General features: G+C 43.7%; 6 protein-coding genes across 10 annotated transcripts; 3 read left to right on the top strand and 3 right to left on the bottom strand.

Annotated features, from left to right (window-relative positions):
* Positions 1-1,076: 1,076 nt before the first annotated feature.
* LOC120452980 lies at positions 1,077-1,809 on the bottom strand. The gene is made up of 2 exons (XM_039637477.2): positions 1,652-1,809; positions 1,077-1,590 (listed from the first exon to the last, which is right to left on the bottom strand). The coding sequence occupies exons 1-2, from the start codon at positions 1,675-1,677 to the stop codon at positions 1,329-1,331; spliced, it is 288 nt and encodes a 95-aa protein (XP_039493411.1). The 5' UTR covers positions 1,678-1,809; the 3' UTR covers positions 1,077-1,328.
* On the bottom strand, positions 1,790-3,760 carry LOC120452977 (RCC1 domain-containing protein 1). Its single transcript, XM_039637473.1, has 4 exons — positions 3,630-3,760; positions 2,627-3,146; positions 2,459-2,534; positions 1,790-2,402 (listed from the first exon to the last, which is right to left on the bottom strand). Exons 1-4 carry the CDS (start codon positions 3,712-3,714, stop codon positions 1,959-1,961), a joined length of 1,125 nt encoding a protein of 374 aa, XP_039493407.1. The 5' UTR covers positions 3,715-3,760; the 3' UTR covers positions 1,790-1,958.
* Positions 3,761-3,934: 174 nt separating this feature from the next.
* Positions 3,935-5,662, top strand: LOC120452978 (ADP-ribosylation factor-like protein 3). 2 transcript variants are annotated; one of them, XM_039637475.1, is made up of 4 exons: positions 3,935-4,072; positions 4,858-4,986; positions 5,050-5,181; positions 5,248-5,662. In XM_039637475.1, exons 1-4 carry the CDS (start codon positions 4,070-4,072, stop codon positions 5,521-5,523), a joined length of 540 nt encoding a protein of 179 aa, XP_039493409.1. In that variant the 5' UTR covers positions 3,935-4,069; the 3' UTR covers positions 5,524-5,662. The 2 variants fall into 2 exon arrangements, with proteins under 2 accessions (XP_039493409.1, XP_039493408.1); XM_039637474.1 differs by having other exon boundaries at positions 4,858-5,181.
* On the top strand, positions 5,658-6,595 carry LOC120452979 (ADP-ribosylation factor-like protein 3). The gene is made up of 4 exons (XM_039637476.2): positions 5,658-5,886; positions 5,939-6,073; positions 6,129-6,365; positions 6,426-6,595. The coding sequence occupies exons 1-4, from the start codon at positions 5,746-5,748 to the stop codon at positions 6,471-6,473; spliced, it is 561 nt and encodes a 186-aa protein (XP_039493410.1). The 5' UTR covers positions 5,658-5,745; the 3' UTR covers positions 6,474-6,595.
* Positions 6,596-6,810: 215 nt separating this feature from the next.
* Positions 6,811-7,250, top strand: LOC120453682. The gene has a single exon (XM_039638498.2). The coding sequence runs from the start codon at positions 6,828-6,830 to the stop codon at positions 7,203-7,205; it is 378 nt and encodes a 125-aa protein (XP_039494432.1). The 5' UTR covers positions 6,811-6,827; the 3' UTR covers positions 7,206-7,250.
* Positions 7,251-7,368: 118 nt separating this feature from the next.
* LOC120453681 lies at positions 7,369-10,549 on the bottom strand. Of its 4 annotated transcripts, none has more exons than XM_039638496.1 (3): positions 8,452-10,549; positions 8,166-8,393; positions 7,369-8,112 (listed from the first exon to the last, which is right to left on the bottom strand). In XM_039638496.1, exons 1-3 carry the CDS (start codon positions 10,475-10,477, stop codon positions 7,427-7,429), a joined length of 2,940 nt encoding a protein of 979 aa, XP_039494430.1. In that variant the 5' UTR covers positions 10,478-10,549; the 3' UTR covers positions 7,369-7,426. The 4 variants fall into 4 exon arrangements, 2 of the variants coding, with proteins under 2 accessions (XP_039494430.1, XP_039494431.1); XR_005616552.1 differs by having other exon boundaries at positions 7,971-8,112; positions 8,166-8,389; XR_005616553.1 differs by having other exon boundaries at positions 7,987-8,125; positions 8,166-8,389.
* Positions 10,550-10,616: the final 67 nt, after the last annotated feature.

Raw genomic sequence — 10,616 nt, 5'->3', positions numbered from 1 at the left:
TTATAATTTTCGAGTAACGAAAAGAGTGCCTCTTTCGTAAGAAGGGGGGGTGCTTACAATTAGCACTTTTTTCGTACTTGCTGCTTGGAGTGGTTCCAGTTGCCCTCTGATAAGCTGCAGACAGCAATTGCCTTGAGCAAGGCGCTTGAACTCCTCGTCGATCTAGCCATCTCTTTCTGGACGCAACTGATCCTCTCTTTCTCTTAGTCACCGTGCGGTGGCAATTTCTAGCAGCAAATAGTTTTGCGACCTAAAAGTGACAAGCTTCCCCACTTCATTGCTTATTTTCCACCGGGAGTTTCTCTTTTTTTTCGATGATAACAATATTTGCAAACTTAAAAAAGAGGGGGAAAAATAAGAAACGGTCATAAAATGAAAAAGTAAAGCCCAAAAGCAAAGCCTGTTTACGCACCACATGTGTGCGTGTCGCCAGAACTGCACTGTACTGCCACCCAGTGCATTATAAGATAAACATTTGTTTTTACTTTTTCATTCGGCAAATAACATAAAAGCGTTGAACTCGCTCGCGGTCTAGAAGGCGGAAAATTCGCCTATAGAAAACGGTAGACATTGACTATAGCAAATGTTGGGGTGTTGATTTACCAATTAGGAAAAATCAATCCGAAACTGGATGAAATGCTCTTGGAAAATTTGTAAGAAATGCACTTCCGAATTTTTAGATTTATAGATGTATACAATACAATATAATACAATATATAATTTATAGATATGCATTGCTTTGTAATCAGCTGCAAATCCAATCTTCGAAGCATGCAGTTTTCAGAAAAATTCCACTTTCAGTAGTCATGAGCAATCAAAATGAGCATTTCCCAGTCGAATCAATTGAACTGTTATCGTAACGAATGCAGCCCGTATACGACGCATGAAATTCCTATCGAAACCTTCGCCAGTAACGCACTTCCACCGAATCGAAATAATCGCGCCGAGTTAAAGTTAAAACAAAGAAATAAATTCCAACGTCAGACGTTCGTACGTTCGGTCAGTCAGACAGTCAGTCAGTCAATCAGTCAGTGAGTCAGTCAGTCAATCAGTCATTTAGTCATTTAGCGAACGGCTCAAGTGCTGAAAAGTTTATTGCACTGCGAGCGTCGGACTTTTGCTAAGGCAAATATTGTTTAATAACATTTTTAAAAATAAAATTTACTGATTAAATGGGCAGCGACGACAACGACAAAGTCGACGAACGTTGGCACAATGGCGGTCCTACCCCAAGACGAAATTATTTGAGCACTGTTGTTTTGATGGGGCAATAAACGGACTGCAGCTTCTATAGCCATAAAGCAGGGACAGAGTTCATAGAACGAAGACTAAAGTCTGGCGGCCATGATCGGGATTGGAATATTCACGGCTGCATTTATCGTCTGCATCACCTCCATCATCAGCACGAGCAGGAGTGTGGTGCAAATGGAGTCCCTTATCAGCATCATCATCTGGTTCTCCATGCGATCGCCCTTGTTCCATACCAGACTCTCATTATCCAACGCATCCTGCAGCGAACAGCCCATGTATCCGTATGGATACATCATTTGCACAGTCAGGCGCCAGATTAGGACGAAAAATATACTGGGACTGGGGAATGGGAATGAACATGAGAAGGTTTCTTACTGATCCTGTAAAGATCTCCACTTACGCCATGCGCAAGGACAATCCGCACATCCAGCCTGTCTTGTGTAATTTAGTTGTACTACTAAAAAGTGAAGGAAACACTTATTCCAAGGCCTACTTGCATGCCTATGTATGCAATAAACTAAAGAAGTTTAAGTACGCATTATACAACAAATTTCCTATTTACAAAGTAGATAAGAGACAAGTAAAATGATATAATACATGCGCCAAAAAGTATGCACGCAAATTGACATGTAAATTGGTTTGTGTCCAAGCTGAGTTCAACTTGGTAGCTTGTACAAAAGTAAACCCTGCTTAAAAGCTGTGTGTTTTCAATCCAACGATGCCTTCAAATGGAGCAGCGTTGACCAGGGCCCGCAGAGAACATCATCAGCAGTCGGATTCATCGTGATACCCTCCAGGGCCTGAAAGGCATCCACATAAGACAGGTTTTGGAGCTGCCTGCCAAGTTGACCGTGCTTGCACCAACCACTGACCCATAGCCGCCCGCACCGGCGGATCAGCAGCGTGTGACGAGATCCAGCGAACACCCTCAGCGGTGCACAATCATCGTTGCTCTCCCCGCCTTGGAGGCACGCACATTCGGCCAGGTCTTGCAACTGGGGCAGCGGATATACAGTGGGCTCTTTGAGGACGCCACCGGCTTTCATTACACGCATTCCCAGCTGACCGCTGCTGTTGACTCCCCAGGTGTAGAGGTCTCCGAAGGCGGATATGGCCGCACTGTGCCAACCACCGGCAGCAATTTGAGTTATCTGTAAGACACTTGAATGTTTTACAGCCAAGATAAGTGAACAAGGCAAATATATACCTTAATCCCCGCCAGCGCCTCCAGCAACTGCGGCGTCTCCTCCACTCTCAGCTCCGCGAGACCCAACTGTCCGCGGCTGTTAATTGTGACACAGATGTGCAGAAATTACATGAAATTAGAATATGAAACTCGTTAATTGGGCCTACAAATTTAAGAATCTTTACTTACAGTCCATTTCCCCAGGTGAACACGTCGCCGTTGGCATTGAGGAGCACGGCATGTTCATGGCCACATTGGAGCTGCTTCACCCGAAACTGGCGCTCGGGAAACTGATGCAGGCAGCTGGGAATGCTGTAGATGCAGTTTTCCGAGCTGATCGCTACGTTTATGTGCGATCCACACGCAATATGCTCTATGATCGGCGACGAGGGCACCTTGGCAGCCCCAAAGATAGAGCGCTTTGTACCCGAATTGGATCTGGGCGGAGCTTCTAGTCTAACAGCCACCAGTTCCGCCTGCAGTTTGGGCTGCACCCTGTAAAGCTGACCGCTTTGGAGTAGCACCAGGCAGTGGGAATCGCCGGCAGCCAGGGCCCTTATGTCCCCCGCCGCCTCCAGGGTCACGCACTCATTTGGGCCATCAGCCAAGAGCCCACGCAGGCACAACTTCCGGCCAAAAGCGAGGGCCGCATACCGCCAGCCGATCGAAATCGTGCACTGGTTCTGAGTCGCAACTGGCGCATTTAATTCTGTAATAAATAAAGGCAGGACTGAATTAGTACACACACGGTGGAAACCCACTACAAAGATAAGATCTAAGCTTTCAGTTTATCAATTTCTTTGCTATCTATACAGGCATCAAAAAAATCTATTGGCAGCAAGTACCAATGTGTAATTTACTTTGTCACTATCAATTAAAATACAGGCTGTATTCTGTGCATGAAACGGGAATATGCTAAGATTATTAAGGCCTATCACTAGTTATCATATCAACAGTTTTTAATAAGTATTCTTAAAATTTTGTTCCAAACAACAAATCTTAAAAATGTTTCTATTTTCAATCGGATTCAAATGTCTATGTCTAAAAATGATAAAAAATGTCATAAGATATCAAAGAATCCAGTTTTAAAAATTGCAAAGACGGCAAAAGCTGTCCGTATGCCAGTGGTATCTATAGCGAGTGTCTACTGTAGCAACTAAGTGATCAGCGGCTTTTGTTGCCGGTTACAAACCGCTGAAGCCGGCTGCGCAGTCGACGTCGCCGCTTACACATTCATGCTGGCCAAATGCGTTGAAGCCCGTAAATAGCAGCGGCATCTTCTTCCCGTTCCCGTTCCAATTCGAATACCGCTCAACCACGTCGCCCCCCTCCCCACCCCTCCGTCAATCCTTTGCAGCGGTTGCTCGGCGACCGTTGTTGTTGTCGGAATTTGTTGGAGCGTTGAGTGAATTTTCAGCAGTGCCAGTAGTCGTGCAGCGCCGAGCCAGTGATGTTGTGTTTGGTGGTTGAAGTTGATCCAATTCTCGAGTTTTCCGAGTTTTCCTAAATTCGCCACCAGAAGACACCGTCGTTGGGCGGCCAGCGGATTGCCAAATCCGGGGTATACAGATACGGATCAAGTGGTCGGAGATCGCAGCGCCTCCTGGCTGATATTCCGGCGCTGATTAGACGATGGTAGGTTATCTCCCGGTTCCGTAATGGCCAATTAAGTGCCTTGTTGTTCGGTAATTGCACGATTTGTTTTCATTTTGCGATCGTCGTCATGGAAACTCGCCTCCGAAACTGTACAACACTGTTTTTTGCTAGGGAAGAACTTTTTTCGGCACTGCGACAAAAGTTTTTGGCGCGCACCTATCGGTTTTCGAAAGATGAAAGGGTAGCTCGGCAAACAAACAAATGGAAATGTAATTTTGTTAGCACTTGTTAAATTAAAGACCTTGATTTTGCAACAATAAAATAAATAGAGCTCTTAACTTTTAAGTAAGCCTCTTAGTAATTCGTGGACATGACACATTCTTACATTGATTGACTCAATAAACACAATATGCATTTGAGTACTCAACTAACACAACATACATTTTCTTTTCATGAGTTTCTAAAATCGGTAAGCTCAACCTGGTTTTTGTTTTTTTTGACCAGTTCTTATCTCAATTCAAACAATATTTAGTGTAGTTCGCCAGTTGATAAGCTTTTTACATTTAATCACTGAGGGCGCGTTTTAAGTGCAAGTCTCTTTTTACAAACTTTACACCGCCTATATTGATAATAACAAAGCATGTGTGTTTACAAACATATGTTTTATTTGCAAAAATAAATACATTTCTTATGAATTTTAATAAACTTATAACCGAGATTACTATCAACCAAATAGCATCAAAAGTGACGTATTGGTAATTAGGTGCTGGAATTAAACCTTCTAAAAACCAGATAGAATTTATTTAATAGCTTCAACATTTTAGGGTCTGCTATCGCTGTTGCGTAAACTGAGACCCAATCCGGAAAAGGAGGCTCGCATCCTGCTGCTGGGATTGGATAATGCGGGCAAGACCACGATACTGAAGCAGCTGGCATCGGAGGACATAACCACGGTGCGTATAAGGGCGGCGAACTTCTTCCGCTTTCCCCATAAAATACGGAGTGAAATCCCGCAGGTGACGCCAACGGCGGGCTTTAACATCAAGTCCGTGGCAGCCGATGGCTTCAAGCTGAATGTATGGGATATCGGTGGTCAATGGAAGATACGTCCATACTGGAAGAACTACTTTGCGAATACCGATGTGCTGGTAGGATTCCTATAGAAGTAAACTTTAAGTAGAAAGCTAAATATGTGACTTATATTTATTTTGAAGATCTATGTAATTGACTGCACGGATCGGACGCGACTGCCCGAAGCGGGTAGCGAACTATTCGAAATGCTCATGGATAATCGGCTGAAGCAAGTGCCCGTGCTGATTTTCGCCAACAAACAGGACATGCCGGATGCCATGAGTGCCTCCGAGGTGGCCGAGAAGATGAGCCTGGTGCAATTGCAGGGACGCACCTGGGAGATCAAGGCTTGCACCGCTGTGGATGGCACTGGACTCAAGGAGGGAATGGACTGGGTGTGCAAGAATATGAAGAAGTAATCTAAAGAAAATCTAAATTATTGTAATCGTCGCCTGTTAAGTTGTCCTTAAGTACTAAATATACGTACCACATTCTGTTTCATCTCAGCAATAGCAGTATCTAATATGAAATATTAAATAAATATAAACTGATTATTTAGTGGAGAAGGCGTTGCTAGTTCAGTCACTTAGTTTTACCTGTAATCTGTACAGAAAAAACTCACACATTAAATTCCGATCCCCATGTGTTTTTACGGACCTGTTGCGTTCATAAGAAAGATCCTGCCCGCAGGCACCCAGAAATCCTGTCTGCTCATATTAGGTCTAGATAATGCGGGAAAATCCACCTTGACAGCCAGCCTGGCGGAGATTTTCAATGGAGATGTAAGGATGGGAATATATATATCTATATATTGTTACCACAACATATTCACAGTCCAAGGAACCTGGCAAACAAGCCAGTGAATGGAGCTTGAGCATCAATAATTCCCGAGTGCAGTTGTGGGATATTAACGGGGAACTGAAGAATCGCCAGATCTGGCCAAACTATTATAAAAAAGTGAAGGTTTTGGTGAGAGAAGTCTCTATAGAACTTATAGATTTTACTATAGATTTTTGAACTGCAGATTTTTGTACTGGATAGCACGGATGCACTGCGGCTAAGCGAGGCTCGTTGTGTTCTTTGCGATGTGCTGATGCATCAGGAACTGGATAAGGCTCCCCTGCTGATCGTGTCCAACAAAAAGGACTCCTCGGGATCTCTGTCCATGTCCACAGTTATCGATTTGATGGGTCTGGATCGCCTAAGTGCTCGAGATTGGACTTTTAAGGAATGTTCAACGCGGACAGGTTCTGGTGTTCAGGTATATGTAGTGCTCCAAATATTCAAAATTTCTTTCATTTAACATTTACTGACTCGCTAGGACATCGTGAGTTGGATTAACGAAAAGATCAATGGGAACAGGAAGTGATTTATCAAATTTTTATATTTTCACAAATCTGCCAATCTATTAAATAATATATTATGTATTTAAAGTAAATTAGTAAGCATAGCTTGTTGCAATTAATTAAAAGAATTATTTGCCACAAAAAATGATTTATATAGTTTTTTAATTAGTACATAGTATTAATTGCAGCCATCTGCTTATCAGCGATTTGACATTGACCCCTGTCAATAATTGAAAAACTCGTGGCTGAATAGCAACTTTGTGAGGACAAAGCCCTTTTGCATTATCAGTTATTAGGTTTTAGTTGTTGCTGCTTTTGGGGCCTATAAAAGAGTTGTTTATAGAATTGATTGGCACAGTTTAACAGCAGTCGTTGCCATGAACTCAACTATCGCGATTCTACTCATCTCGGCCCTCGTTGTGGTCCAGGCCAGGAATATTCGCTGGTCTGCGGAGGATAACGCGTCCCAAGAGCCAAGTCCAAGTCCAAGTCCAAGCCATTCCCATCCGCACTCCATCAACTGGCCCTGCGATGTGGGCCACTTTCCCGAGGCCTACATTCTGATGCACAAGGTGGATAAGCGACTGGAACGTGTGGACAATGAGAGTATTAAGGAAAGGATCGGCAACTACGCCGTGAGTCAGTTGAGGCAGTGCATCTTGGATGGCCAGATGGACGTGCACTGCGTTAGGAGATCGATTGGATTCACCATGTCCTTCATTCACCACCAAATGAGCCAGGCCAATGGAGTGTAAACTCAAAACTAGTGGCAAAATAAATCGTGAACTTAAACTATAAAATACCAACTGTGTTTATTACTTAGTGATGGGTTGATATAGTTTAAAGATCACAATATTCCTTTGAGCATATTTTTTTTTTTTAATTAATTTTATTAAACGAAACTCGCTCAAACACACTTGCTTAAAAATTATAAAAAATAAAAAGTAACTAAAGTAAGTAAAAATAAATTGTAAAATCAACTTTGACCAATGGTTTTGGGCATATTCGCATTCGCTTCACCTGCGGCTTGTGGCTCAAGTCTGTGGCACTTTTCCTGCTCGGCCTGCTGGCGCTCCTTTTCCATTTTGGCGAACTTGCTGCCCATGTAGAGCAGCTCCTTGAACCGATTCTTGCGCCGCTCATCCATGCTGTATCGTCGCAGCATATCCCGTCTGTCCACAATCGACATGCAGATGTCCTGGCAATCGCGCGACGGCTGACAGAAGCTCCAGGAGCCGAAAATGGTGTCCACACAGCCGCAGGTGCGACAATAGCCAACAAAGTGTCCGATCAGATTGGAATTCGCCTTGCGGAATGATAGCGAAATTGGACCACCCAGGACCATCACAGTTTGCCCCGAGAAATGCCAATCGGTGAGATTATCCAGCAGATCGTGAACTCTTGGAGGCACTGTCTCCTGCACACTGATATTGAGTTTAATGCCTTGGTAATTGGGGGTTTTCGATTCGGTCGCATCCTTTAACTGCGACTTGTTCATCTTGACGCACTGCCGCTTAGTTCGGTGATAGGAACGATCTTTGTGTTGGGAACAGGTGGGCTTTTCCATTTCCCCACCATCTGGTGCTGTGGGCGGGGACTTGATGTTTATGCGAATGCCAAGGACTTGAGATTCCCAGGAACCATTCAGATCGCAGGGGGCACCTGAAGTTTTAAACTTTTCATCAATGAATCTTAGTTCTATCGCCTCTTCTTACCATCAGCTGGATCCACGAAGCAGCAAGGCAGCTTCTTCTCCTCCTCCTCATCCGACGATTGATTGCACTTGGTGGCCTGTATGTTCTCCAATCGTTCCAGGATCTTATCTAGAACCGGGGAAATCCCCGTCTGCTCCTCTGGCTGTTGTTGCGGCGACGGTGTTGCTGGACTTGGGACTTGGCACATGACCTCTGAACCCTTTTTGAAGCTAGTTCCGATCTGACTTGCTTTTAAATGATATTCATCATTTCTTATAAATTAACAGCTATTTACTAACTGACTTACCTGGTTGTATACGACTAGGTGTATATCTCATAATGCCATCGACAGAGCTTTGACCTGTTCCCACAATCCTTTGAGCCACCTCCAAAGGTGAGAGGTTCATTTGGGTGGCCATCTTATCAATGACATTACTACTGCCCGGCTGATTGACTAGAACCTCGGGAAATGGTGTTTGCAAAACGGATCCAGCTGGAGTATTATTCATGAGTATATTCCTTTTAATGGGTGTCCTGGCAGGCTGTTTTGCTCTCTCTAGGACCTCCTTCCACCAACTCTGCTTTGTTTTCAACGCCTGATTGAGGCTATCGATTTGCTTCTGATACTCATCCACCAAGTTAAAGAATGACGAATGCTTGATGGCCTTTAACCCACCAATTATCTGTTTGGGATCCAGTCCAGAGAAAACCGATTGCCAAGGATTTATGGCTTGTGTTTTTGGAACAGACTCAAACACTTTGGTTTCTGTTTTGAAATCAGGTCTAGAGTAAGTTAACTTATCGGGCTTTTGTTCGGTCTTGAATTGCGGCTTACTCTCGAAAGTGTTCTTGGGCGATTCATTGAGACCAGGCTTTATCAATGGAATATCATTCCACACCAGCTGACGATTTTTGGAGTTTGGTAGATAATACGGTTTTAGGCCGCCGTTCTGATTACTTTCCTTGTTCATTTTGATAAATGTTTCCAGGGCCTTCAGATAGTTATGGTTTTGCCTCGGAGTTTCAATCGGAACACAGCTTGTAGTTGCGGTTGTAGTTGCGGTTTTACTTTCTGGTTGCTTACATTTTGGCGTAGTCGCCTTTGGTTTGTCACACTGATTGCTTGAGATGGGTTTTTCAATCGGAACACAGATCTTGGTTGTGGGCTTACTTTCTGGCTGGTCGCATTCAACAGTAGTGGCGTTTTGTTTCTCACACTGACTGTGAAGGATGTCCTCGCCGTTTGTCCTGCGACACGACTCGCTATCCAAAGGATAATCCGCTTCACTGGTAATTTGGGATTCTCGGGGAAATTTATGATCACTGAATAGCTGACAGAAGCCCTTCTTGTACTCATCGTAAAGTCCACCAGCCTTAATGCTGGATCTTCTAGAGTTGATATCATCTAGCAACCTTTTGAAGGCATTGGTGGCACTTCCGGGCTCCACATTTTCAAAGATCCCAGATAGATCATTTTCCTTTATAGCTCTCAATGAGGCTCTGCTATCTGTTACCAGAAGAGCATCCTGCTTGATTTGATTCTGCAAATTGGGTTCCATTTCTTGGTTTATTTTTTCGGCCAACTCCCTGACTAAATCGCTTTTCTGAAGACGTTCTATCACATCCATTAAATCCGATAATGCACTTAATTTCACAGAACCCGAGGAGCTTGGAGTTTTCGCTGGAACCGACTTGGAGGAGGTCAAGCTTGGTGTTGGCTTTCGCCAGGCTTTCAAGAAGTCGTTGTATATGCGATGGAGCTCGAAGATTCGACGTTCTCCCGGATCCTTGACCTTCTCAGGTGCTTTAACTCGAAGCATATCTTCGGGCACATCCAGTTTCAGCAAAATCATACTACTTACCAGGGGTTTATCTTCGACTTCTGCATTAGCGACTTCGACGACAGCCTTAACACTTTTATTTTCTCTATTCGCATATGGAAGACGTGCAAGACAGTTTCCTGATGTCACGGTTCGATCATCGGTGGCATCGAATTTGATATTGGAAAGTTCTGAAGCACCTTTCTCTTTGGCCATTAGTTTTTCGGTTTTCTTGGGCAAAGAAGTGAGATCTCTTTGAGGTGGTACTGGATCCTTTGAATCCATTTTTGCCTCTACATCTGCATTACCGCTTCCCTCTCCCTTTAAACGCTCCCGATAGGCATCATATAGTCTATTGTAATGTCTCGGGCTCAAGTCGTTCTGCATTCTCGACCAAGACGAGGCTTCTTTATGAGACATACTAAGTTTCTGATCCACTGTCCCAGTGCCACTGATTGGAATCAGATGGGGTATCCCTAGTATGCAAACAATATGAAGCAGGTGTCTGGACATCTCATGTTTCGCTTTCAAATCTATAGTATACTATAATAACAGTTTATTCTTACTTCGTATAATTGTACAAAATATCTGACGTGTTTTCAAAAAGTGTATAGATAATTTGGTTATTCCAACAAGTGTATAGATAATTATC

The sequence above is a fragment of the Drosophila santomea genome, chromosome 3R (assembly GCF_016746245.2).
Source record: "Drosophila santomea strain STO CAGO 1482 chromosome 3R, Prin_Dsan_1.1, whole genome shotgun sequence".
Taxonomy (NCBI): Eukaryota; Metazoa; Arthropoda; class Insecta; order Diptera; family Drosophilidae; genus Drosophila; species Drosophila santomea.
This window is presented reverse-complemented; position numbering and strand designations above follow the sequence as displayed.

Excerpts from the sequence above, each read along its gene's own strand:
- LOC120452977 (XM_039637473.1), bottom strand. The coding sequence starts at position 3,714 with ATGCCGCTGCTATTTACGGGCTTCAACGCATTTGGCCAGCATGAATGT. Across the intron at positions 2,535-2,626 it reads TTCACCTGGGGAAATGGACT|CCGCGGACAGTTGGGTCTCG; the intron begins GTAAGTAAAGAT and ends CACAATTAACAG. Across the intron at positions 2,403-2,458 it reads AGGCGCTGGCGGGGATTAAG|ATAACTCAAATTGCTGCCGG; the intron begins GTATATATTTGC and ends AGTGTCTTACAG.
- LOC120453681 (XM_039638496.1), bottom strand. The coding sequence starts at position 10,477 with ATGTCCAGACACCTGCTTCATATTGTTTGCATACTAGGGATACCCCAT. Across the intron at positions 8,394-8,451 it reads ACCTAGTCGTATACAACCAG|CAAGTCAGATCGGAACTAGC; the intron begins GTAAGTCAGTTA and ends ATCATTTAAAAG. Across the intron at positions 8,113-8,165 it reads CTTCGTGGATCCAGCTGATG|GTGCCCCCTGCGATCTGAAT; the intron begins GTAAGAAGAGGC and ends TTAAAACTTCAG.
- LOC120453682 (XM_039638498.2), top strand. The coding sequence starts at position 6,828 with ATGAACTCAACTATCGCGATTCTACTCATCTCGGCCCTCGTTGTGGTC.
- LOC120452980 (XM_039637477.2), bottom strand. The coding sequence starts at position 1,677 with ATGTGCGGATTGTCCTTGCGCATGGC. Across the intron at positions 1,591-1,651 it reads GGATTGTCCTTGCGCATGGC|TCCCAGTATATTTTTCGTCC; the intron begins GTAAGTGGAGAT and ends CCCATTCCCCAG.
- LOC120452978 (XM_039637474.1), top strand. Across the intron at positions 5,182-5,247 it reads TTGCGAATACCGATGTGCTG|ATCTATGTAATTGACTGCAC; the intron begins GTAGGATTCCTA and ends TTTATTTTGAAG.
- LOC120452979 (XM_039637476.2), top strand. The coding sequence starts at position 5,746 with ATGTGTTTTTACGGACCTGTTGCGTTCATAAGAAAGATCCTGCCCGCA. Across the intron at positions 6,074-6,128 it reads ATAAAAAAGTGAAGGTTTTG|ATTTTTGTACTGGATAGCAC; the intron begins GTGAGAGAAGTC and ends TTTGAACTGCAG. Across the intron at positions 6,366-6,425 it reads GGACAGGTTCTGGTGTTCAG|GACATCGTGAGTTGGATTAA; the intron begins GTATATGTAGTG and ends CTGACTCGCTAG.